The 27,830-nt window shown below is 42.4% G+C and overlaps 1 protein-coding gene across 1 annotated transcript in view; it reads left to right on the top strand.

Moving 5' to 3' along the window:
• HPRT1 (hypoxanthine phosphoribosyltransferase 1) overlaps positions 1-27,830 on the top strand; it is a 40,763-nt gene continuing 12,933 nt past the window's right edge. Inside the window, exons 1-4 of the mRNA XM_082717669.1 lie at positions 1-559; positions 14,709-14,815; positions 17,014-17,197; positions 27,736-27,801. Coding sequence (XP_082573795.1) covers positions 533-559; positions 14,709-14,815; positions 17,014-17,197; positions 27,736-27,801 — 384 coding nt within the window. The 5' untranslated portion in view covers positions 1-532. The remainder of the gene's footprint in view (positions 560-14,708; positions 14,816-17,013; positions 17,198-27,735; positions 27,802-27,830) is intronic.

Here is a 27,830-nt window from a genome sequence, read left to right as displayed (position 1 = left end):
CTGAGCCACCCAGGCGCCCACAGTTAAAGTTTTTTGGTAGAACTGGGCCACCAGTCTGGAAAACGAAATCCGCAATGTGGTCCAAGGTCTTGGGAAGGGGACGCCGGGCGAGAGAAGCACGCGGTGACTGCAAGCGGTAGAGCCGGAGCCCAGTTTAGGGCCAGAAGGAAGAAGCGAGGCGGCGGCAGGTTTGGGAATTCGGGAGCCCTCCGGCTGGCGGACGCGGGGAAAGCGTGACAGAGGCCGCACGCGAGGAGTCTCTGCTTTTTCCGGAGGAAAGCCCCCCCTTCGGGAGCGTGGACACCAGCGGGCGCCCGCCCAGGCTCGGGGCAGTCTGGGGGGCGGAGCCGGGGCGGGGCGGGGCGGGGCGTGCTTTGCCTCTGCTCTGGCGGCGGCCTAGAGCGCTGCGACGAGCGCATCGCTCAGTTCTCCCGCGTGTCGCCACCTTCAGCGGAACCTCCGCCTCCTCTGCTGCGCCGCCGGCTTCCTCCTCTTCAGGCTGCCGTCGACCCGCACGCCCGCCGGCTCCGTAATGGCGACCCGCAGCCCCAGCGTCGTGGTGAGCAGCCTACCCCGCCGAGCCGTGACCGTGGCCGTGGCGGCGGCGGCGGCGGCGGGCGGCCCGTGAGGCGCGCGGCCCGCGGTGCGGCCGCCGGGGTGGCCGGGGGAAGCCCGGAGGGGCGGGGGGCGGCCGCCGCGTCCCGGCTGGGGCCTTACGTCACGCGGGGCGGCGTGTGGGACGGAGGGCGAGGTGCCGGGTGGGTGCCTCTGGACGACCCTGGCAGGGAGGGCCGCGTGTGGGAGGGGAGGGTGGAAATGGCGTTTTGGTTCACTCGTGCTGCCGGGGAGCGTGCTGCGGGGAGGGGCCGCGCGGGCCAGTTCGGGAAGGATCTGGCGCGCCGCGGGTTTGGGCCGTTTACTGGTGGGGAGTTCGGGGCGGGGGCTTTCTCCCGGGAGGCCCTTCTCTAAACTGGGGGTGTGCTGCCAGGTCCTGGGGGTGCTGGTGTAGAGGGCCCAGGCACGGGCACGACCACAGGGGAGGGCGCGCGCGGACTGGCATTCGTACCTAGTTCCGCAAATACCATAGTGACTGTGCGAATGCGCATTGCCTGATTGAATCCTCACGGCAGCCTTGGTAGCGGTAACCATGCCTGCCTTTTTACACACGGGGAAAATAGACGATATTAGGTAATTTTCCCACGGCCCAGAGGTAACCAGGCCTCGAATTGGGATGCGCCTCAACCTGGATCCTATGCTCTTCGATCCTGCGGGGACAAAATACGCGAGTCCGCTCCTTACCTTCAAGGACATTCCTACCATCATCAGCCTCTCGTATCCTGTCTCCAACCTCATTGGTTCTTTTTGTTTCTCGAACAAGCTCAGCTGCATGCCCCTCCCACCTTTCGGATCATTCTTGCTAAAATGGCCAACGCCTCTCCCAGACAGTTACATGCCTTAGTCTGCATCTTCGTCGTCATCGTCATCGTCGTTGTTATACTCAGTCACCCGATTACCTGTTGATTGTCTTTCCCACTAAACCATAAACTTTGTAAAAGGTCAGGGATCACCACCATAACCCCAGCACATAGGACAGTGCTTGGCATATAAGGAATTACCAATAATGCTTTGCTGAATTAAAAAATAATTAGCCACTTGAGCCCTAAAAAGGGAAGGATTCTGTTGATATTCGGAACTGTGGCTTAATTAAGGTAAAGACCAATGTTCTTAATGGAGTCTGGCCTGGAATCCTGCTTTTTTGGGTTGTTTCCAAGCTGTGTGGCTTTGGGTAACTGGCTTCACTTTTCTGGGCTTAAGTGTTCTTAATGAATCACTGAGGTGCCGTTGAAAAGATTGTAAAACTGTCTGCAGTCTTAACTGACAAAAGAACCTTTCTATGGTCCTTGACTGGGAATAGTAATATAATATAATAGCTATCATTGTGTTTACCTATATAGTCCTACTTAGTCCTCAGAACAAGCCTATAACAGCATGATTATTTTTAAAAAGATTTATTTTTTTGAGAGAGAGTGGGGACGGAAAGAGAGAGAGAGAGAGAGAATCCTCAAGCAGGAGCCTGATGTGGACCTCTATCCCAGGACCCCAATATCAGCACAATGATTACCATTTTACAGATGAGGAATCTTTGAAACCTCTGAGAGGTTAAGTAATTTAAGCATACGCACATGACACAGTTACTAAGAGGAACTCAAACTCAAACCTTGGTCTCTTTTCCAGAGCCCAGGCCCTTAAAATGGGACACTAATAGTAGGTACGCAAAAAATGGCCGGGGCTGTTTTTTTTTATTCAGTTGCTGAGGAAGTTAGACACTTTTAGCTGTGATACCCCGCCCCAGCACATAGTGAGTTATTATTGCTAGAACTGGCTGTTAGTTTTGTTTGAACATTAAGATCTTCATTGTGTTTGCAATGTTTGCCAATTCCCGTTCCTTTTTTAATTTCCTTCCCAGAAATGGTCTGGATGTTAGTAGTAACAAACACACAGTGGTTACTATGTGTTGGTTTCTTTGCTAAAAAAAAAGACAGAAGGACCAACCAGATCAGCAGAAAAGTGGGGTCTTGGAGTTTTCCTTTCGTTTTCTTGTAATTCATCAGGTAGTCACTGGGCCATGTCTTGTGGGGAGAGGCTGAAGATGCACTAGTTTAGCTTTCTTTCTTGTATAATTTTATCCTGTGTGGATTCAGTAAGATTCACCTGCTCTAAAAGTGTTAACCACCTTTGTTAATACCCACGGTGAGACTGCATTATTCCTTTGCCATTGCACCTGTGCCGCCAAATTACTAACATTTAGAATAACTTGCTACTAACAAGAATTCATACACACTTCTGATTGCTATGGAACTACTCTACTCTCCACAGTGTGCGTCTGGTAATTGACAGGTATATATATTTTTTTGTCCAGAATGAACATGGCTGTTACTCCACAGTGCACACTAATAAAAGGAAAGGTCATAGTGTAGGATAAATTCATGTACTTGAACATAGAGCAGTTATGGACCAGCTTATCTAGAAGCAGCTAATAATTTACCCCTGGGTTGAATAGTAAGAAAGCTGATTTTAGGGGCATTTGGGTATCTCAGTCGGATGAGCATCCAGCTCTTGATTTCCGCTCAGGTTGTGATCTCAGGGTCTTGGAATTGGGCCCTACATTGGGCTCTCCACTCAGTGGGGAGTCTGGGGATTCTCCCTCTTTGCCCTCTCCTGAAATAAATTTTAAAAATCTTAAAAAGAATGCTGATTTTAATTCTTTTTTTTAAAGATTTTTATTTTTATTTATTTGACAGAGAGAGATCACAAGTAGGCAGAGAGGCAGGCAGAGAGAGAGAGAAAGGGAAGCAGGCTCCGTGCTGAACAGAGAGCTCGATGCTGGGCTCGATCCCAGGACCCTGAGATCATGACCTGAGCCGAAGGCAGAGGCTTTAACCCACTGAGCCACCCAGGCGCCCCTGATTTTAATTCTTACAATCCTTCAATTCTTAGAAACCTTTTAATTCTTTAACCCCTAGAAGGGAAGGCAAACAATTTATATATGTAGTTTATTTGTAAGACTGATACTAAATTGGAAGATGAACATACTGCTAGCTTAAATTACTTTCACATTAAGAATTAAGTGCATCAGTGATCCATAATTTCATTTTATGATTCCCCAGGTTATCACAAATTATCCCAAGGTGATGGCATATTCTCTGCTTTGGTGTTTTTTTGTTTGGTTGGTTTTGGTTTTGGTTTTAACTTGCTATTTTTAGTAACATATAATGTATTATGTTCCCCAGGGGTACAGGTCTGTGAGACATCAGACTTACCCATTTAACAGCACTTAACATAGCACATACCCTCCCTCGTGATATTTTTTAAGAATTTTAATACTTTTGGGGCACCTGGGTAGCTCAGTGGGTTAAGCATCTGCCTTCGGCTCAGGTCATGATGTCAGGGTTCTGGGATCTAGCTTCGCATCAAGCTGTCTGCTCAGCAGGGAGTCTGCTTCCTTCTCTCTCTGCCTTCCTCTCTGCCTACTTGTGATCTCTATCAAAATAAATTAAAAAATAATTTTTTCAAAAAAAGGTTTAAAAGAAGTTTGATATTGTTTTCCAGGTTTTTTTTGGAGATTTTATTTATTTATTTGACAGAGAGAAAGATAGCAAGAGCAGGAACACAAGCAGGGGGACTGGGAGAGGGAGAAGCAGGCCACCCGTGGAGCAGGGAGCCCAATACGGGGCTCCATCCCAAGACCCTGGGATCATGACCCGAGCCGAAGGTAGAAGCTTAACCGACCGAGACACCCAGGCACCCAGGTACCCCTTTGTTCGAGTTTTCTTTAAGAATTTTAAAGTGGGGGCACCTGGGTGGCTCAGTGAGTTAAAGCCTTTGCCTTCCGCTCAGGTCATGATCCCAGGGTCCTGGGATCGAGCCCCGCATTAGGCTTTCTGCACAGCGGGGAGCCTGCTTCCCCCTCTCTACCTGCCTCTCTGCCTACTTGTAATCTCTGTCTGACTTATGATCTCTGTCTGTGAAATAAAAAAATTAAATCTTTTTTAAAAAATTTATTTTTTTAAAAGATTTTTATTTATCTATTTGACAGAGATCACAAGTCAGAGATTACAAGTAGGCAGAGAGGCAGGCAGAGAGAGAGGGGGAAGCAGGCTCCCCGCTGTGCAGAAAGCCTAATGCGGGGCTCGATCCCAGGACCCCGAGATCACAACCTGAGCCCAAGGCAGAGGCTTAACCCACTGAGCCACCCAGGTACCCCCCCCAAAAATAGAATTTTAAAGTATCTGACTGTAAAAGGTAGAAATATACTACCTAGCAATTCCTGCCTATTCTAGAAGCTTGGAATTGTTGTTGGTTACTAGGAATAAGTAAAATATATTTTGTCTATTACTGTACATCTTTTAACTCATATTTTAAGCTCATTTTGAGACTCACTTCTGTTCGGTCTTGTCTGGACCCATGGGCATTGCTATATTTTGACCACACAGAGGCTTAAGCCATCCTGGTCACAGATGATGAATTGATGTTGCTCCTGTTGCCTCAGGTTGAGGTAGTTTCCTTGCCTGCTGTAATTTTAGATAATAATATTTTTGTAATTAGAAATCTTACGTGTAAACCACAAAAAATGTTCACTGTGGAAACCGTTACTACAGATGTGCGCACATAATTACTAAGAATTTGTGATGCCAGTTTTATGGGGAAGGAAAATCATTTTGGCAGTCTGTGATAGCGAAAGTACTGACCTTCTGGACAAATGTTACAAATGCTAATGTTACATTTTCCGGTAGTCTTACATATTAATGAAAGCACCTGTGTAGCGTTTACCATTTACAAGTATATTTACAGAGAGGCTAGAATTTGAGAGTTGTGTTCTGAAGCTCAGAGGAGATGCGCAGATTTCTGAACTGAGTAAATGGTAAGTAACTCAGAGCTATTAGTAACCTATTCTTGGATTTCCAGTTCAGCCAGATACGGCCATAGTGGGAACAGTGGGTCTGGAGAGAAACCATTTTCATTTGTTTACCACTTCCTATGCCCCCTTCTGGCAGCACATACACTAACATTGTTTACCATTTCTTGCCCTTCCAAAGTGCTCCCCAAATATTTTGGGGTTGGGCTCTCCCCAGAGCCATCTAGAACCTTCTTCGTGATATTCTTTAGCCATTTATGTTAGGTGCTTGTGACAGACTGAAAAGGAGCCACTCCTGCCCAAATTCCTCTGTTGAAGCCCTAACTGCCAGTGTGTGGTATTTGGTGATGGGGCGTTTGGATGGTCATTAGGAGTAGATGAGATCATGAGGTTGGGACCCTGTTCTTTTAAGAAAAGACATCAAAGAGCTCCCTCCCCCACCCTCCACTGTGCACATAGGAGAAAGCAGCTGCTTAAAAGCCAAGAGGAGAGGCCTCAGAATGAAACCTGCTTTGCTGGCATCTTGATCTTAGACTTCCAGAAGGAAGCCTCCAGAACTGGAGGAAATAAATTCCTGCTGTTTAAGCCACCCAGATGGTGGTATTTTGTTACAGCAGCTCCAGCCGACTAATACAGCTGTTATAGAAGGTGTCAGTGGTAACCTCGTGCTTGGACATGCAACACCAAGTTACCAAACATGAAGCAGATGGGATTTCCATTCATACAGAAATGTTACACATTCATAATCAACTATTGCCTGGTTGGTTTAGAAGGCTGTGCTAATTAAGTATCAGAGACATGCCAGTCTACCCAGTTTACAACCTAGGCAATGGAACATAACGACTAAGCCCGTTGGTGCTTTAGGGGGAGTCACTGTGCTGGGTTCCCGGTTTGCCTTTAGTGCTTTAGTGTATGTATAAGTGCTTTTGATAATCAATGGTTATTGGCTTGTCAGATTAGATTCAGGTAGAAATGACAAGCTTAATTGTGCCATATAGTTGCGTGTGTGTACGTATGTCTTTTCACCTAGATTATAAACTCTAAGTTTATAATGATAAATTATAATTATAATAAAGTTATAAATTATGATAAGTTATTATAAGTTATAATTAATTTATAATATAAAAGTTATAACTAAATTTAAATTTAGGGCTCTAAATTTAAAATCATCTTCGGCTCCCCCTACAAAATCTGTTGCACAGTACCTTTCTCAAAGTGGATGTTAAATGCATTTTGATGTAATTTTATATATTGCAATCCCTTCCTATCAAAGCAGCCACTGGATTATTAAGTAATCTGTATCAGATGAGGTTAATAGTAGACATTAAGCAATATCAGATGGGACTGATAAGGGCTAATAAGATTAAAGGCCACCAAGTACATTTCTGTCTAGGTCTTGTGGAGATTGAGGTTGTTGGACGAGTTGAATGTGAAGCTTGGGTGTTTGGGATGATTAAAAACAAGTTCCTGTTTATTGAATTGTGTCTTAGTTTATTTCTTCTCAGTGATCCAGGTGCAAATGAGGCCTCTGAGAGGTTGGGTGGTCTCCTAAACCTCCGGCACACATCCCCTATTTCTTTTCCATAGCACCTTACCACCGTCTCGTGGTTATTCACGTACATGTCAACTCTTCTGAAGGAAGCTGAAGATTTATCTAATCCTCTACAGTATGTACAACATAGTAGGTTCTCAATAAATATTTGAGTATTAGTAATAAGAATTCACGTTCTGGATAAGGTCATCACCATTTTAAAATTAGTACCCTAATATTTACTCATTTTATATGGATTTAAAAGACTTGGACTTTCATTAAATGTAAAACTGGGAAAAGCGACGTTTGTGCCTTGTCATCATTTACATATTGCTCTGCATTTAACTTCATATTTGAAATATCTACAAGTAGACATAATAGCATAACCCCCATATACCTGTTGCTCAGTTCTGACAACTACTATGGCCAATCACTTATTTCTCAAATGATGACCCCCCTAAATATACCCCCATTTATTTGTAGTGAATTAGAACAAAGTTGTGAATTCATGCCTTGAGTACCTTAAACAATGCAAGTTTTTTTGTTTTTTTTTTTTTGTTTGTTTTGTGAGTAAAGCGATGGAAGTTTATTAAGTGAGGATAATGGAAAAAGCTCTTAAGGAGTGAGTGGGTCCACAGGGTTGCCTTAAGGGTTCGTCTTTTATGGAAAGCTAACCAGGGAACTTAAATCCTTTTAACATCTCTGTGGATAACACCTTCTATGAGGGGCTGGTTATACTTTGTTGGTCACGGGTGATTACCATAAAGACCCACCCACCCCACTCACCTGGCACCCTAGGGCATGGTGGCACACCTCGGGCATGGTTGCCCTATTTGTCCCCTTATCTCTGGTTTTCTCACACCTCCACATTTTGGGGGGATTTCTGTGTGCCTGATCACTTAGCCACCTACCTCTCTTCCCCTACCTAGCCCTGCCTGTCCTCTCATTCCCCCTGGGATAGTAACCTTAACTGCCGTTAGGGAATCGAATCGGGATGATGACTGCTCTGGCTGCTTCCTGCTGGAATGTGGCAGCGGGCTGTGCCGCAGTTAGAATCTATCCAGGGGTTGGTATGGGGGCTTGTGGTATGGTCCCAGGGGATCATGATGGGCAGCAAATGGTCCATGCATCAGCAGATGGAAAAGTAGTTCCTCAAAAAGTTGAAAATAGAGTGCTCTATGACCCTGCAGTTGTACTACTGGGTATTTACCCCAAAGACATAAATGTAGTGATCTGAAGGGGCATGGGCCCCCAATGTTTATAGCAACAATATCCACAATAGTCAAACTATGGAAAGAGCCCAGATGTCTGTTGACAAATGAATGGATAAAGATGTGGTGTGTGTGTGTGTGTGTGTATGTGTGTATATATATGATGGAATATTATGCAGCCATCAAAAAATGAAATCTTGCCTTTTGCAAAGAGTGGATGGAACCCAGAGGGTATTATGCTAAGCAAAATAAGTCAATCAGAGAAAGATAGTTATATGACCTCGCTGATGTGTGGGATTTAAGAAACAAGGCAGAGATTGCTTCTCGGCCTTTTGGCTAAGATCAAGTGAAGAAAACAAGGAAGAGGATCATAAGGGAAGAGAGGAAAAAATGAAACATAATGAAACCAGAGAGGGAGACAAACCATAAGAGACTTTTAATCTCAGGAAACAAATTGAGAGTTGCTGGAGGGGAGGGGAGTGGAAGGATGAGGGGAGGCTGGGTAACAGACACTGGGGAGGATATGTGCTATGGGGAGCACTGTGAATTGTGTAAGACTGATAACCTGTACCCCTGAAACTAATAATACATTACATGTTAATTAAAAAAAAAAACTGTAGAGGAAAATTTCAGTAAAGGTTTATTTGACAACCAAAGAAAAAGTATTAGGCCCAAAATTATGATCACATCCCTTAGATAAAATCCCCAGTTCCCAATTTTGTCAAATAGATCAGTGGATATCTTGATCTTATTTAATTGATCACAAATGCCACGTATTAATTGGGGCACCTTCGAGCAGTGCAAGTTTTAAGAATTTCTTTTTGCCTTTTCTGGGAAGAGTTACATTAACATGTTTTTTTATGCTTGAAAGAACAAATCAGCCGTTTTTAAAATTTTTATTGTTTTTAAATTTTAATTCCAGTATAGTGCACCTGGGTGGTTCAGTCAGTTAAGTGTCTGCCTTTGGCTCAGGTCATGTTCCTGGAGTCCCGGGATCTGGTCCCCACATTGGACTCCCTGATCAGTGGGGAGCCTGCTTCTCTCTCTGCCACTCCTCCCACTCATGCTCTCTCACTGGCACGCTCGCTCTCTCATAAATAAAAATCTGTAAAATTTTAATTCAGTATAGTTAACACAGTGTTTTGTTAGTTTCAGGTGTACAATATAGTGATTTAACAATGATTCTATATGTAACTCAGTGCTCATCGCTTAGGTGTACTCTTAATCTTTATCACCTATTTCCCCTATGTTCCCCCCACTCACCTGCCCTCTGGTAACCATCAATTTGTTCTCTATAGTAAACAGTCTGTTTCTTGGTTTGTCTTGCACTCTTTTCTTTCTTTTCTTAAATTCCACATATGAGTGAAATCATAATGATACTTGTCTTTCTCTGACTTATTTCACTTAGCATATACTCTAGGACTCCATCCATGTTGTTGCACATGGCAAGATTTCATTCTTTTTTATGGCCGAATAATATTCCACCGTGTATATGTACAACATACCTTCTTTATCTTTTCATTAGTCCCAACAGTTGGGCTGTTTCCATAATTTGGCTGTTGTAAATCCTGCGTCCATAAACATGGGGGTGCATATATTCCTTTGAATTCGTGTTTTTGTATTCTTTGGGTAAATACCCAGTAGTGTGGTTGCTGGATCGCAGGGTAGCTCTGTTTTTAACTTTTCTGAGGACCCTCCATACTGTCTTCCACAGTGACTGCAACAGCTTGCATTCCCACTCACAGTGCAAGAGGGTTCTCCTTCCTCTACATCCTCACTATCCCCTATTGTTTCTTGTGTTGTTTTGAGTTTCGCCATCCTGATGGGCGCGAGGTGGTATCTCATTATAATTTTGACTTGCATTTCCCTGATGATGAGTGATGTTGAACATCTTTTTGTGCATCTGTTGGCCATCTGGATATCTTCTTTGGAGAATTGTCTGTTCATGTCTTTGGCCCATTTTTAAATTGGATCCTTTGTATTTGGGTGTTGAGTTGGATATGTTCTTTATATATTTTGGATACTATCCTTTATTGGATATGTCATTTGCAAATATCTTCTCCAGTTCTGTCGGTTGTCTTTTAGTTTTCTTGATTGTTTCCTTTGTTGAGCAGGAGCTTTTTATTTTGATGCAGTCCCAATAGTTTATTTTTGCTTTTCCTTCCTTTGCCTTAGGACACATATCTAGAAAAATATTGCTATGGCCTACGTTAATGTATGTGTTCTTGTCTAGGATTTTTATGGTTTCAGATCTCACATTTATGTCTTTAATCCATTTTGATTTTATTTTTGTGAATGGTATAGTCAGGTGGTCCAGTTTAATTCTTTTGCATGTTGCTGTCTAGTTTTCCCAACGCCATTTATTGAAGAGACTATTTTTTTCCCACTGTTTATTTTCTTTCCTGCTGTGCTGAAGGTTGACCATATAACTGGGTTGTTTCTGGGTTTTCCATCCTGTTCTGTTCTACTTTTGTGCCAGTACCTTACTGTTTTGATTACTACAGCTTCGTAGTATAATTTGAAATCTGGAATTGTGATACCTCCAGCTTCCTTTTTCTCCTCTTTTTTGAGATGCACTTGTAAATGGGATTGCTTTCTTAATTTCTCTTTCTGTTGCTTCATTATTTGTGTATAAAAATGTAGTGGATCTCTGCACATTTCTGCACTTTGTATCCTGCAACCTTACTAAAGGTAAGGTCAGTTTTAGTTGTTTTTTGGTGGAGTCTTTAGGGGTTTCTATATATAGTATCATGTCATTTGCAAATAGTGAAGGTTTTACTACTTCCTTACCAGTTTGGATCCTTTTATTCCTTTTCCTTGTCTGGTTGCTGCAGCTCAGACTTTCAGTGGTGAGAGAGGACATTTTGTCTTGTTTATGATCTCAGGGGGAAAAGTTCTCAGTTTTTCACCATTGAGTGTGGTGTTGGCTATGGGTTTTTCATCTATATCTATGGCCTTTGTTATGTTGATGTATGTTCCCTCTAAACCTGTTTTGTTGAGGAATTTTATCATGAATGGATGTGGTATTTTGTCAGATGCTTTTTCTGTGTCTGTTGAAATTATCATATGGGTTTTATCCTTTCGGCTACGACGTGATTCTGCCTTTGGCTCAGGTCATGGTCTCAGGGTCCTAGGATCATTCCCTCGTCGGGCTCCCTGCTCAGCGGGGAGTCTGCTTCTGCCTCTGTCTGCTGCTCTCCCCCTGCTTGTGTTTTCTCTCTCTCTCTCTGTGTCAAACAAATAAAATCTTAAAAAATAATTTTTTTAAAAAAACTGTTACAGCTCTTTGACGTTAAATGTGATATATGAATCTAATAGCATTGATTGAAAATAAAAACTTTTGAATTAGACATTAATTTGGTGTTTGACAGAGATAGAATTCGTATTTTGGCATACATTCCAGCTGTTCTGTGTATAGCCGACAGCACGTCTGGGATGAACTCTGGGCAAAAGTCACCTTGGCTTTGATTGAGACAAACCAGACTCTTGAAGTTCTTGGGCTGCATGCAAAACCTGTAGCTAGGGCCTGAGCCACTTTTGCAGAAGCTGTAGTCTTTCCGAGTGTTACATAATTTCGAAGAGTCCTGGGTGGGTCCCTGGTTATGCTTGTGCAGAAGCAGTGAGCGACTGGGAGGAGGTGGTGAGTAAGCCTCAGGGAAGCCGCCTTTTTTTTTTTTTTTTTTTTTTTTTTTTTTTGGTGCTCTGGATCTTTTTAGTGAAATGGTTGGGACATTTTCATTCTTGTCAGGTAATAGCAGATACATTCTGATGAGCCGGACTTGAATATTTATCTTCTTATCCTACACGATCTAGCAAGGTCTGTCTTTCCCAAAACCTGAACTAAATTTCAGTTTATAAAATTTATAAAAGGAATACTGCTTGTTATAGAGAGTGTTCTTGGAAAACTCCTGGAGGTGACCAATGTCCCGTTTCCATTCTTTTTGTAGTGACTGTGTTCTGAGATATGCATGACTTGAACGTTTAGCAGACAGGTTAGCACTTATCTTAGAGGCTCTCGGGCATAATCTTTTCTTCCCCGTACCAAAACAGAATTTTTCTTGCTGCGTATGAAAGTAAAACATGTTTGTTGAAAAATCAATAATGACTTCCAGCCGCTCTCAGACCTGCAGCCAGGTGAGTGCCCTTGCCCGACCCTGCTGCGGGGTCATGTGCCTCCCTGCGACCCGCCAGCGTCCCCGCCCCCAGCCCCATGTGCAGGCGGAAGGGCTGACCCACAGCGGACCAGGCAATACCTACAGCTCCGCCCACACCTGCAGAACCCAAAACAGCTTTCGGGACTGAAAAAGAGACAGCGTGAACCTCCCATTTGTCAGAATACAATTAGGAATTCTGTGAATAACACTATAAATCTTAAAGACATGCTTTAAAAATGTATCAAAATCCAAGTCACCGGTCCGTAAGCACCTAACAGTGCTGACGGAATGGTGCTCAGTACATACCAGCTGACACATGAGATATAATTGTAGTTTGACCAATATTTCCTGAAAACTGCCCAAACAGTTTTGGCATCAGCTTCTTGAATGTGATTTGGAAGCTATTTAGTCTTGAATACCATGTGAAGGAGAGTATTCATATTCTAGTTTATTTCTTTGAATGAATTTTAACCATCATGGCAAGGGGGAATTGCAGATCAACGATGATAAAAAAAAGAAAGTGAAATTGACAGAAAAAAAAGGCCAAGTCAGTATTAAAGTGTGCAGTGCATGGGGCAGCTCGGTGAGGTTGGGGGCTCAGTCGGTGAAGCGTCTGTCTTTGGCTCAGGTCATGATCCCGCGGGCCTGGGATCGAGTCCTGTGTCAGGCTCCCTGCTCAGCGGGGTGTCTTGCTTCTCCCTTTCCCATTGCCCCTCCCCCTGCTTGTGCTCTCTCACTTTCTCTCTCAAATAAATAAATGAAATCTTACAAAAAATAGCGTGTAGTGCAGCTAGTATCCCTTTATAGTTGGCCACTGTTGGGTATACACTCCTCCATAACCACCCTTTCTGCTTTCATGCCTGCCTTTCCTCCTCCTTCCTTCCCCTTCCCCTCCTCACTTCTTTATTTTGTTGTATTACAGCTTTTGTTTGTAGATTTTGTTTTAATCTTTAAAAATTTTCCTATGCTTTTTATATGCATGTAAAAAGCGCACCTAATACCACAAATAATTTCTTTTTCTTTTTTCTTTCTAGAGGAAGAGAGGAAAGAGAGTGAACAGGGGAGGACAGAGGGATACAGAGGGAACCTTTTTATTTTTTTAAAAGATTTTATTCATTCACTGGAGAGAGAGGGAACAGAAGCAGGGGGAGTAGCAGGCAGTGGGGGAGGGAAAAGCAGGCTTCCCGCTGAGCAGAGAGCCCCATGGGGGGCCTGATCCCAGGACCCTGCGAACATGACCTGAGCCGAAGGCTGACGATTAACTGACTGAGCCACCCAGGCGCCTCCACAAATTTCTAAGAAAGACTACTGAAGTTTTTAAAAAAGCAATATATAGGGGCGCCTGGGTGGCTCAGTGGGTTAAGCCTCTGCCTTCGGCTCAGGTCATGATCTCAGGGTCCTGGGGTCAAGCCCCGCATCAGGCTCTCTTCTCAGCAGAGAGCCTGCTTCCTCCTCTCTCTCTGCTTGCCTCTCTGCCTACTTGTGATCTCTCTCTCTCTGTCAATAAATAAAATATTTAAAAAAAAAAAAAGCAATATATACTCAGTGAAGAAAATTTGGAATATACAGTATAAAGAAGTAAAATCATTATAACTCTTCTCCCTGAGATCATTTTTATGATGTTACTATATTTTTTTCTGTATGCATAGGTATATATAATATTTATAAAACTATAATCACAGTACACTTTACCACCACAGGTACCACAACGTCAGTATTATTAAATATTTTGTGTGCTGGGTACTCGGCGTACAAAGAAAACCACTATATGGTTCTCCTCAACCTTGGAGTGTCTGCTGTGAAGGCACGTCATGAATTGATTATAACAGTATCAGACTTCTAAGAGTTTGGGTGCTTAAGAAATCACTTAGCTTTTTAGGTGATTTTTTTCCCCTGCTGTGAGGTGAGAGAGGCTGTTTGGAATTGGGGTGGGGAACAGCAGTTTTTGTTCAGTGTGACATTTTAGCTTGTTAGACTACAGTGTGTTAAAAATTTTTTTCTACAGTGTATTTAAGGTTTCTTTTTTTTACTAAAATTTCAAACATACTAAAAAGTGGAGAGAACAGAATAATGAACCCCCATAAGCTCATCACCCCAGTTTAAAATGTTACCATGATTTTGCCACATTTGTCTTCACTCTTTAAAGTGTTTTGTTTTCTCGTTGCTGAACTGAAGGAAAGTTCATATCCTGTCATTTTATGTCTCCAGTCTCAACTGTTCATCTCTAAAGCATACAGTTTGTTTCTTATGTATAACTCTAATTCATAATCATAACTACAAAGTTACAGAAAGTTCTCGATTTGTCATACCTGAATTTCTCTTTCAAGCTACGGTTTTTTAATATCTGAGGTCAATCTTGTAATGCTGCCACTGAAATAGTCCTATTTCTTTTTCAGATTAGTGATGATGAACCAGGTTATGACCTAGATTTATTCTGTATACCTCATCATTACGCTGAGGATTTGGAAAAGGTGTTTATTCCTCATGGACTAATTATGGACAGGTTAGTAAGATCTTCAATTTTGGGTTTTTTTTTTTCTTACAGTAATTTCAAGTGTCAGCAACTGTTTTAAGTAGTTGATATTTGAACATAAACTAGGCCAGCGTGTCAAGTAAAAGATGTTTTCTATTTTAGAGCCCTCTTTACAAACGAGGTCCAAGGAGAGCTTACTAATTACCCAGAGTAAGTCATGGTATGCTGGGAGTCTGTATGGAGTAGAACAAAGTAAACAGCAAAGGGAGATTGGAGGAGTGAACTCCAGTCTTTGATTACTCAACCTTGAGCAGGGCGATGGGTTGGGGCTAAATCACAGGAAGGGGAGGTCCTAGGTTGATTCGTCTGTGCATCTAGCTTGCAAATCGCTCCTTAACTGAATTGCCGTGAAATACCTAACTTGGTATTTAAATGCTTGCCCGGTGTGTCTGGCCAGTTCGTTTTTGATTTTCAGATCACAGTATCAATACATGTGTTTTGCAAAATATTCTAAGGATTGAGGCTATGAAAAGAACAGGGTTCTCTCCTCTCAGCGCCCCATGCACAGTCCTTGCCTACACACAGGTTATGCACATACACTGTAGGCGAATGTACGTGCAGTAAACTCTTGACTCGCCCCAAAACTTTACTTACTAGTAACCACCTGTGGACCAGAAAGCTCACCGATAACATAAAGTTGATTAACACATACTTTATATGTTATATATATATATTCTTACAATCAAGTAAGCTAGAGAAAAGAATATTTTTTATTAAATATTTTATTTATTTATTTGACAGAGATCACAAGTAGGTAGAGAGAGAGGAGGAAGAAGGCTCCCCACGGAGCAGAGAGCCCAATGTGTGGCTCGATCCCAGGACCCCAGGATCATAACCCGAGCTGAAGGCAGAGGCTTTTTTTTTTTTTAAGATTTTATTTATTTATTTGTCAGAGAGAGAGAGGGAGAACACAAGCAGGCAGAGTGGCAGGCAGAGGCAGAGAGAGAAGCAGGCTCCCCGCTGAGCAAGGAGCCCAATGTGGGACTCCAATCCTAGGACCCTGGGATCATGACCTGAGCCGAAGGCAGCATCTTAACCAACTGAGCCACCCAGGCGTCCCTGAAGGCAGAGGCTTTAACCCACTGAGCCACCCAGGTGCCCCAAGAATATGTTTTTAAGAAAATAATAAGGAAGAGAAAATACACTGATAGTACTGTATTTATTTTTGAAAAATCCCTGCATAAGGGGACTTGGGCAGTTCAAACCTGTGTTGTTCAGGCATCAGCTGTGTTTCATTTTAACACATAGGAATGTGCTATCATATGGGTCTGAAATTTATTGAACATTTTTTCATGTTAGTATACTTAGAGCTATATCGTGTATTTTGAAAGTTGCGTAACAGTCCATTTTCTGACTGTACTGTAATTGATTTAAGCCGTCCTTTATTGATGGACATGCAAGATGTCTCCACTATTTTGCTTTTACAGACCACACTAGAAGGAAACATCCTCTTACACATGTTTGGGCAATTGCTTCGGCTTGATCCATGGGGAAATTCTGGGTTAGGGGGAAGGGATTTATTGAATATTTTCATACTGCCAGGTTATCCCAAAAAGTTACTGTAATTTTTACTCCTAGTGTTATATGAGAGTGCTCTCTCTCTCTCTCTTTTTTTTTTTTTACAATCTCTTACAATATCTATATTATCAGGGAAATTTTATTTAGTCAGAATTTGTCAGTCTGATAGGTGGAAATGGTATTTTAATCATTTATGTTAGGTGTTACAGTGTGTATGTTTTTTGAAGATTTTTAAGGTTTTTTTTTTCACTTTTTTGAAGCAAGAGTATAACTCATGAGGGGCAAAGGATGTGTTTTGTGGAGGTTTAATGCCTAAGGGAGATGTTTATTATAAAGCTGACAATTATCTTATGATCTCCCTGATATGAGGAAGTTGAGAGGCAATGTAGGACGTTTGGTGGGTAGGAAAGAAATAAATGAAACAAGATGGGATGGGGAGGGAGACAAACCATAAGAGACTCTTAATCTCACAAAACAAACTGAAGGGGGGGGCGAGGGGGAGGTAGGGAGAGGGCAGTGGGGGGGGTATGTGCTATGGTGAGTGCTGTGAAGTGTGTAAACCTGGCGATTGACAGACCTGTACCCCTGGGGCTAATAAAAAAAAAAAATTTAAGTTAATTTCTCTTAAATCCCTGATTTTATTTCCGTAGGACCGAGCGGCTTGCGCGAGATGTGATGAAGGAGATGGGAGGGCATCACATCGTGGCCCTCTGTGTGCTCAAGGGAGGTTATAAATTCTTTGCTGACCTGCTGGATTATATCAAAGCACTGAACAGAAATAGTGATGGATCTATTCCCATGACTGTAGATTTCATCAGACTGAAGAGCTACTGTGTAAGTATATCTACTCCTGAAACCAATGTCATATTGTATGTTAACTAAAATTTAAATAAAAAAATTTAAAAATGTGTATGTGTATATATGTGTATTATATACCTATACATTTTATATACATATATGTACATATACATGTTTATATACATACATGTACATATACATAAATGTATGCATGTTTTTTGAAAAGCATGGCAACGGTAGGTTTTACTGTATGCTTTTGAAGCTCTACAAACTTAAAGTTACATATTCATTTCTCTTGGTTACAGTGAGATTTTCTAGTATCTTCTCTACTATTTTATATCCAGGTGAATATTATCTTTTTCAAACTAGTCACCCTGTAGGCTATCTACTTATTTTAAAGAGCTTTTGGTTTGGTTTTGTTTCTTGGATTTTTTGAAAGCCCCTTTTGAGGAGTTGCCCTTGGGACCTGGGAGATTTTTTTTTCTTTTTTCTTTTCTTTTCTTTTTCTCAGTGTTCCAAGATTCATTGTTGGGAGCACCACACCCAGTGCTCCATGCAATATGTGCCCCTCTTAATACCCAGCACCAGGCTCACCCAACTACCCACTCCCCCTCCCCTCCAAAACCCTCAGTTTGTTTCTTAGAGTCCACAGTCTCTCATGGTTTGTCTCCCCCTCCGATTTCCCCCAACTCCCTTCTCCTGTCCTTCTCCTAATGTCCTCCATGTTATTTCTTATGCTCCACAAGTAAGTGATACCATATGATAATTGACTCTCACACTGCTTGACTTACTTCACTCAGCATAATCTCCTCCAGTCCCGTCCATGTTGATACAGAAGTTGGGTATTCATCCTTTCTGATGGCTGAGTAATATTCCATTGTATATACAGCCCACATCTTCCTTATGCATTTGTCTGTTGAAGGGCATCTTGGCTCTTTCCATAGTTTGGCGACTGTGGCCATTGCTGCTATGAACATTGGGGTACAGATGGCCTCCTTTTCCCTACCTCTGTATCTTTGGGGTTAATACCCAGCAGTGCAATTATACTTACCATTGGCAGATAGCTTCTGTGGCGCTGGATTGGTTTGGTGGGGAGCAGTAAGTCATTTGCAGCCGAGTCTGATAAAGAAGGTAGGTCCGTGGTTGTTTCCTAGAAAGGCAGCAGGAGGGGGTTCGGGTCCCCCTGCCCGCGTCCCTCCGGCTCAGATGCTTCACGATACTGACATAATGAGCGGTATTGGCCCTGGGATGAGCCAGAATCGGTGATCTATACACGTGGATTTCATCATTCGTAGTTTTCTTTGGTCACGTGGATGTTTGATTTTTTTGAGTTCGTGCTGTGGTTTGCTTCTGGTTGCTTGAGTTACTGTTTTCCTTCAAAGTGGGGTTTCTCTTGCCTTCTTCAAAGATTAGAATAAATGTCTGCTGTTTGCGGTTTCATGAATCTGTGTCCTGCTTCCCTGTAGAAACTGGCCTTCTGTTTATGTTTTCCCTGAGAACAAGACCACTTATCTACATTAACTTTCAACCTCATTCTCCCAGTTAATCATCTATTTGACCCAAGTGTTTGACCTTTTCCACGTTTTTCGTTAGTCCTACGGGTGACTGGAGAACCACTGAAGACATTTTCCCTTTCCGCTTGAGCCCCAGTGTGCTCATATACCACGACATTGCTTCATACTCACAAGCTCCGTGTAACTTGATGGGGTCTAAAATGAATTAGAGAATTGTTTAAATACAGGGTTTGGATTTCCTCTCACCAGAAGTTAGTGAGCGAGGGAGTGAGCTGGTTTACACTAAGATTTAATTCTAGCCAGTAGTAGCTGCTGGCAGGTGTAGGTGCCCAGCCTTTGTGCCTTGTTGGCTTAGAGTCAAAACATGTATTTTCAGACTGTGGTATGATTTCTTTTTTTGATCTCCATAAGCCCCCCCACACACACACACACCATACACACATGAAAATCAGTTTTGTTACTTTATTTCTTGGATTTCCTTTCTTCTGGGATATGCATAGAATGTTTTTTCTTTGAAAAGAAAACTTGTAAAAAAAATGAGGGGAGTTTAATCTTAGTATTTTCTTTTTAAAAGTATTTTAGGGGCGCCTGGGTGGCTCAGCGAGTTAGGCCTCTGCCTTCAGCTCAGGTCATGATCCCAGGGTCCTGGGATCGAGCCCCACATCAGGCTCCCTGCTCAGCAGGGAGCCTTCTTCCTCCCCTCTCTCTCTGCCTGCTTCTCTGCCTACTTGTGATCTCCGTCTGTCAAATAAATTTTTAAAAATCTTAAAAAAAAATTTATTCTTACAAGAACAAATTGAAGCTGTAGAAACAGTTTGACCCTGTAATGCCATTTTCTGTTAGGTTTTTTCTATTAGTTTTAGATTTTAGAGGATTATTAAGCTGCACTCCTCAGCTGATAAAAAAAAGTGAAATCTTAAACATAAGCCAAGCAAGTTTTTAGTTAGTTTTTACATAGAGAAAAATATTATCTGTTCTGTTTTATGTGAAATTCTGTGTGGATTTACTACTAAACAGTAGAAATTAAATTCGTATGTTTACTGTTGATTTGAAGTAACATTTCTGCCCTATTTAATAATTCATCAGCTTGTCATGGAAGATATTCATGTACATATAAAAAACCAGACAACCTAATTGGATAAAATCATAAGATGGAAATTTAAAATTGTGCAGCATTAATAACATGGATGTCAGTATAGTTTCATGTGCTGATTTTCCCCAGTTTAGAATAGTGAATTAAACATTAACTGATCTGTACTAATCCTAGAGAAATGCTCCATGAACTATTAAATGTTTCTGGAATATATAAAGAGCCCTAATAGTATCAACACACCCCATTTAGTTTTCCTTCAAAATAAAAATTGCATTTTTTGATTAAAGAATACGTGTTTTGTTTGTTTGTTTTTTTAGATTTTTTTTTATTTTATTTGACAGACCGAGATTACAAGTAGGTAGAGAGGCAGGCAGAGAGAGAGAGAAGGAAGCAGGCTCCCTGCTGAGCAGAGAGTCTGATATGGGGCTCTATCCCAGGACCCTGGGATCATGACCTAAACCAAAGACAGAGACTTTAACCCACTAAGCCACCCAGGTGCCCCAAGAATACATGTTTATTAATGAGAAAAGCATACCACCACAGGAAATAAAGACATGAAGGAATTAAAGTCACCCTGAATTCTACTACCACTTTTATTTCTAATATTTTAAAGAATTTTCACATACATGTCATAGTTTACATACTTTTTAAAAAATATTTTATTTATTTGAGAGAAAGAAGGAACAGGGTAGGCATGGCAGAGGAAAGCAGAGAAGCAGACTCTGCTGAGGAGGGAGCCCAATGTGGGACTTGGTCCCAGACCCTGAGATCATGACCTGAGCCAAAAGCGGGTGCTTAACCCACTGAGCCACCCAGGCGCCCCACATAGTTGACATACTCCTGATCAGAGTAGCTGGGTAGGATTTTATTTGCTCAGTGCCTCAATGAGAAGTTGCCAGGCATTCCAAATACCGTATTTCATTCAAACTCTTAAGATATCACTGATGTTAAGACTTAACTCTGTTTTTTGTACTGCTAAGAAGACGCTGTTGGTTACATTGTAAGTTGATGTCAGTTGTGATATATTGACTACAGGGGTATTAAAATATGAGTGTGCATCTTAAACAATGAGATGTTCTGTCTCTAAGGCTCTCTGACATTCGGAAAAATGAAATAAATGACATTCGGAAAAATGAAAGAAATGCATTTTCTTTCTTGTGAGTTCAATTTTGTAGGAAATTTTTTCTTACCAATTTTATTTCATCTTAAAAAGATGAAGCCTCAGGAGGGAAAATTACCAGACAAGTAAATGTTTTGTGGCAATACTTCCATGTGGGCGTTAAGCAAAGGGAAAATGAGCCTGATTTACTGTGTGTCCAGACAGAGCGGCTTACGTGAAAATGAAATTGATCTTAGAATTTGATAACTTGCAGAAAACTTTTTGTGTTCTGAATTATTATCTCCACATATATTTGAGAACAGGGAGGCTCAGAGGGGTGAAGTGACTCGCCAAAGATCATACAGGTCTTTGCTTGGAACCCACGCCTTTCACTCTGCAGAACTCAGAGTCTTATTTGGGAAAACTTAGAACTGACTCGAGCCCTGTAATACGTTCTTTCTTTTATTTCTTCATTTTCTACTAGTCAGGAGTGTTATTTTTTGTTTTTGTTTTTGTTTTTGAGAGGGAAGGGTGGAGAGGGGCAGAGCCCAGAGAGAGAATCTCAAGCAGGCTCCACGCCCAGCATGGAGCCCTGCGCCCAGCATGGAGCCCTGCGTGGTGGGACTTGGTCTCATGACCTGGAGATCCTGACCTGAGCCGAAAACAAGAGTCACACAGTAAACTAACTGTGCCACCTAGGTGCCCCTCCTAGTCAGAAGTTCTCTCTGCAAACAATTCATCTGGCCCATTGTGGGATTTTTTTTCCCCCTCAGTTGTGATCACAGGGTGCATAGAGCTATAATTCAGTCTTGATCTTGGAGGTTGCATGGTTAGTAGCTTGATTGAACTGTTTAATATATCAGAGATATAAATTACCTAATAGTAATTTGTAAGAAGGTAGCTATTTGAGTGAACTTGGTTAAAGAAAAATACAGAAAGTACTGGAGTAGTTTCTTGAAGTATCTCTTACAAGAAGAGAGGCCAGTAGCTTTCAGTCTGACCTTTCGTTCATGTGGATTTAGTCCTTGCTTTAAGGTCTGCTTTTTCCTCTAGAAACGGTTGAAGTTAAATGTAAATGTGCCACTTGGATGTTGACTACTAGTAAAGCTTATCTTCTGTAAAACTAATCTCCCTCCCCCTCCCATATATGTGTGTGTGTGCGTGCGTGTGTGTGTGTATATATATATATAAAATGGAACGATTTATGTCTCTTTCCTGCTTATTGAATTAAGACCATAGACGGGTGTGGGGGAAAGAATTTGTTCAGTTTAAATGGGAGGGAGCAGGGATGCGCACCATCTCTATTAAAAGGAAACCTTAACAGAACTGGTGTCAAAAGTATGCTCTGTAGCTATTTCCGGTGGGTTTTCACTTTGATGTCGGCTGAGGTATTATATAAACACCCTGTTTCTTAGAAAATAAAGGTAATGTTCAAGTTTGGTCTTGGGAACCAGAAATTTTGTATTAGGAAATTTAAGGACATTGATTAATTCACTCAGGAAGCACATATTGATCCTCTGCTTTATACAAAGCCATGCCAAGTAGTTCCGTTGAACATGTTTATTTTATCAGATCCTAGTCCCAAACCAGTCCTGGAATGAAAAGCATGAAGATTGGATGCAGTAACTTCTGAAGCAAACCTCTAGGTATTAAATACCACCACTGACTCAGTTCTTTCTAGTATGTTGTGCTAAACGGTGTCTTCGAATTAATTAGAGCAGCGCTGACCAATAGAACTTTCTGTGGTGATGAACAGTACAGGGGTTGGGGCGCCAACTTTTTGTGTAACTTTTGACTCCCCCACAATTTAACTACTGATAGCCTGCTATTCGCCAGAAGCCTCACTGATAATAGAAACAGTGAACACGTATTTTGTATTTGCGTCATATACTATATTTTTACAATAAAGGAAGCTTGAGAAAAGAAATATTATTAAGGAAACCATAAGGAAGAGAAAACACATTGACCATGCTATTCGTATTTATCCAAAAAAATCCATGTGTAAGTGGCCTGTGCAGTTGAGACCCGTGACGTTCAAGGGTCAGCTGTAATTTGCACATGTGCTTAATGGGCCACTGTAGTGGACAGTGCGTGGGTCCAGTAGATGACCTGAGGGCCCTGCTTTATGAGCATCATTTTTTTAAAAATTATTTTTATTTATTTTTTATGTTCAGTTAGCCAGCATATCGTACATCTTTAGTTTTTGATGTAGTGTTTAGCGATTCATTAAGTGTGTTTAACACCCTGTGCTCATCACCACCCGTGCCCCCCTTAGTACCCATCAGCCGGTTACCCCACCCCTGTACCCCCTCCCTTCTGAGACTCTCAGTTGGTTCCTCAGAGTCCATAGTCTCTGATGGTTCGTCTCCCCCTCTGATCCCCCCCGTTCATTTTCCCTTCCTTCTAATGGCCTCCATGTTATTCCGTACGTTCCACATATGAGTGAAACCATATGGTAATTGACTCTCTCTGTTGACTTACTTGCCTCAGCATAATCTCCTCCAGTCCTATCCACGTCGATGCAAAAATTGGGTATTCATCCTTTCTGACGGCTGTGTAATATTCCATAGTGTATATGGACCACATCTTTATCCATCAGCCCGTTGAAGGGCATCTCGGCTCCTTCCACAGTTTGGCTATTGTGGACACTGCTGCTGTGAACATGGGGGTGATGTGCCCCTTCTCTTCACTATTTGTATTTTTTAAGTAAGCGCTAGGCCCAATGTAGGGCTTGCACTCAACATCCCAAGATCAGGACTCACACATTTTCCCCACTGAGCCAGCCAGGCGCCCCTCAACTATTAGCATCATTTTTTTAGCTGGTGATAATAGTTAGATAAATATAATAAATAGATAAAATAGATAAAAATAATTTTTTTAAACAACATCTGAGGTGCCGTCTACCTATAAAAGCATGTGTTTGTAATACTCTCACTGCTGTTGACACTTGATCAGGGTCTACAGGAAAACAGCAAAAGGACAGAGGACCGTCGCGATGAGGGTGTGCAGAGAAAGCATGCTTGGGATGTGGCGGACCGGGGAAGTCATTCCTTCTGCCCGTCCCTCCGTCCTGGGGCTCCGGAGATACAGCCTCAGGTTACCCGCATCAAGCAAGCTTCGAGGCGCTAAGCCCAGACTTCTACCTAGCCTAGCCCATGTGGGAGCTCAGCTTTGGGGATGGGCCTCTGTATTCTCTTCAGCAGGAGGAGATTGCTTTGTCCCAGGCCTGCCTTTCTCGGGCCTCGCCTGGTGTCTTTTCCCACAGCGCTCTCTCCTCTTTTCCAAAACCACGTTGTGGTCCCTGTTGCCTGGAGGGTCGCAGAATCCCTAGGCATAGACAAATAGGAATAAGCAAAGTTCCTTCCTATTCTCATCTTTTCTCCCAGACTCAAGCAAGGTAATTGGGGGTACCTGGGTGGCTCCGTCAGTGGCGCTTCTGACTTTGGCTCGGGGTCCTGGGATCGAGCCCTGCATCGGGCTCCCCAGCCGGCAGTAGGCCTGCTTCCGCCTCTACCCTCTGCCTCTCCCCGCCCCACTTGTCCTCTCTCTCTGATAAATAAATATAAAATATTCAAAAGCAAAAAAGAAAGGTAAGTGTGCATAGGAAACTAATACAACATTGTATGTTAATTATACTTGAATTTAAAAACCTGGAGATCATTCCTGCCAGTCTTAACACTTAAACAAGAAAAAAAAAGGTAGACCAAATGGAAACAGAGATGCTAAGGGTAGAGCTGTAGGCTCAGAGAGCTTCTTTGGGAATTTTGCATAGTTGAGAATGACCCTCTGAGTTCAGGCCAGCTGGGGCTCTCCGGCTGGGAAGAATGGGGTGATGGGGCGGTAGAGAAGAGGGGAGAAGAGTGGGGGCAGCAGGGCCTCTCCCCTCTCCTGGGCCAGCCCCACCGTCTCCTTCAAGATGGGGCACATGGGAGTCCCTCAGTAATAAGCAGGAGGACAGTGGGAAGCTTGTCCCACCCAGGAGAGGTGGGAGGGGGCGCTGCGGACGGAGGGAGGTCGTCTTCTGCTGAAGGGCACTCAGACTTGTATTCTAGCACAGTGGGCTGCAGCCGTCTTTCTCAGCCAATCTTTATTAGCCTCCACTGGTCCGCGTGGCAGGAAGCCTCAGAAGACAGACGCCTGGGGACACCTGGGTGGCTAAGTCGGTTAAGCAGTTAAGTGCCTGCCTTTCGCTTAGGTCATGATCCCAAGGTCCTGGGATGGAGCCCCGCGTCAGGTCAGACTCCCTGCTCAGTGGGGAGCCTGCTTCTCCCTCTCCCTCTGCTTTTCCCCTTGCTGTGCCCCCCCCATAAATAAATAAATAAAATCATTTAAAAAAAAAGGCCTCAGAAGAGATTCAAGCTAATAATCTTGGAGACAAACAGGAGTGTGGAGATCTGGATGCAAGCTTGCATGCTTGAAGTTCTTTTTTCTTACCCTGTCACCATAGCCTCTGGATCACAGGGCTTTTTCTGTGACTCCATACTTTTCAGTTCTTTCTCTCTCTCTCTCTTTTTTTTTTTTTTTTTAAAAAATCATTGGGAATTGGACTGTAATACCAAACTTCTACAGAAGATGTCACTATATACTTTGATACACAGTGTATGTCATTTACTATGACCCAACGATCATGGAGAGCTCCAGGTTTTGTATATGGGTTTAGGGTTTTTTTGTTGTTGTTGTTTTTGTTTTTGTTATTGTCTTTGTTTTTGCTATTAATCACTTCCCTGTGTTTGAAACCCTGGATTTTAAGTTAGTTAGAATAAAGGGTATCTGTAATTTCCTTAAGATGAGGAGTAAGATGCTAGATTTTTGTTTTCGTATCAGAAGTCACACTTAGATCTGTTTAGGTTGCAACACTGAATAGTTTGGTCCCGATTGTGTTTTTCAAAGATGACACGCCATAAAAAATGGACATGTGTATCGAAGCGTATGACGAGAATGGAAATACAGAAAAGTAAAAAGCCCTGTAATCCGCATTTTCACAATCAGAGGTAATTGATGGTATAAAGCTGTTTAAAATCCTGAGCAAAAGTGGTTTCTTAGGCAACACATTACTCTGCTAATTGGTGTTTTTAATTCCTGTCGCCCATGTCAGTGTGTAAAGATTTCAGATTCTTTTTAATAGCTGTGTGGTATATTGCCTTGTGCGGGTGAACCAAATTTAAATCGGTTCCGTTACTGAAGGTCCTCAGTCTCATAAATAGGTTCCGTTAATAGACTTGTTGCTTGTCTCCCGTTTTCTTTTTTTATAACTAGTTGACACAGTGAACCTCCTTGTACGTACCTTCGCATGTTTGTGAGTTTTTATAGCATTGGTTCCTGGAAGTGGGATCGCCGGGGCGAATGGCACACATGCTTACGATTTTAATAGCTTATTGCTGTGCCATTTTCAAAAGAGGTTGTACCAGTTTGGGGCGCCTGGGTGGCTCAGTCGTTAGGCGTCTGCCTTCGGCTCGGGTCATGATCCTGGGGTCCTGAGATCCAGCACCCCATCGAGCCCCGCATCAGGCTCCCTGCTCAGTGGGAGGCCTGCCTCTCCCTCTCCCACTCCCCCTGATTGTGTTCCCTCTTTCACGGTCTCTCCCTCTCTCTCAGTTAAATAAATAAAATCGTTTAAAAAAGAGGTTGTACCAATTATTCTCTTACCAAGAGTGCTTGTTTCCCCTCACTTTCGTCAACATACATCATCAGGATTAAGTTTCACCGGGGTGAATGGGTGAACCACATGGTTTTGGTGTTTGCTTCTCTGATCGATATCATTTCCATGTTCTGGCCTTTTTTCCGTGAATTGCCTACTTGCGTTCATTTTTCATTTTCCTATTGGCTTCTTAGTCTTGGAACCCGGTATACAAAGGACTATTTGTTACAGATCTTTTCCTTCAGTTTGGGTACATGGTATGCCTAGGTTTTTACCCTTTCTAAGAAATGTGAAAATACTACTTCTACATTTTCTCTCAGGCTGCTTATGGCTTTATTTTTTACATTTAGATTTTAATCCATCTGGAATTTATTTCTGTGTCTGCTGTGAGGTAGGGATCATACTTTATTTTATTCCCAAAATAGATAACTGCTTTGTTGAATAATTCATCTTTTCCTTACTGCCTTCTAATGCCATCTTTATCATATACTAAATCCTCAGATATTTCTGAGTGTGTTTCCGGGCTCTGTTTTGTTCCTTGGTCTCTTTGTCTGTTACTGTGCTGGCACAATGTTGGCTCCAAATTATGATTGTCACCACCATCCACGCTGGTGCATATGGAGTATTTTCCCTTTGAAATTCCTGTGCGGGTTTCTCCTGGATTCTGTGATAGCAGAAACCTGGGAGCCTGAGAGGTAGGCCTTGAAAGACTGCTGATCAGACCTGGTTTTCCAGACTATGCTGAAGATGACATGGGCCTGGGCCAGACTTTTGAGGGCTTGAGTGTGATACAGACCAGAACCCACAACTTGCTTGATTCATGGGAATGGTCCAGGGCCAGAACCAGACATCGGTCAGGCTACTAACTTCATGTTTCAGAAATGACCGTGATGGAAGATGGTGGCTGTTAAGATAGTGCCCACTGGAAAATGTTGTGTGCCCTATTTTTAGGGCTCTGAGGAGCATCAGATCAGTAATGGCCAATTAGAACTTTCAAGCTTTTACTAATCTCTAGTTGAAAGTTACCTAGTCGTTCATTTCTTTAAACATATCTTACAGTGTGTATCATTTAGAATATCATAATGCGATGACATTAGATCGCTAACTTCTTAAATCTTCTAGTTCCCATTTGATAATTTGAGATGTGTGTGTGTGTGTGTATGTGTGTGTGTGTACACAAAAGGATATACATGGATACTTACATATCTTTTTTTTTTTTTTTTAAACTAGAATGACCAGTCAACAGGGGACATCAAAGTCATTGGTGGAGATGATCTCTCAACTTTGACTGGAAAGGTATGTGTCTTGAAGGGGAAGAAAAGAGT

This window comes from Mustela nivalis (assembly GCF_964662115.1).
Source record: "Mustela nivalis genome assembly, chromosome: X".
Lineage (NCBI taxonomy): Eukaryota > Metazoa > Chordata > Mammalia > Carnivora > Mustelidae > Mustela > Mustela nivalis.
The sequence above is the reverse complement of the archived record's forward strand: the minus strand, read 5'-3'. Positions and strand labels throughout refer to the sequence as shown.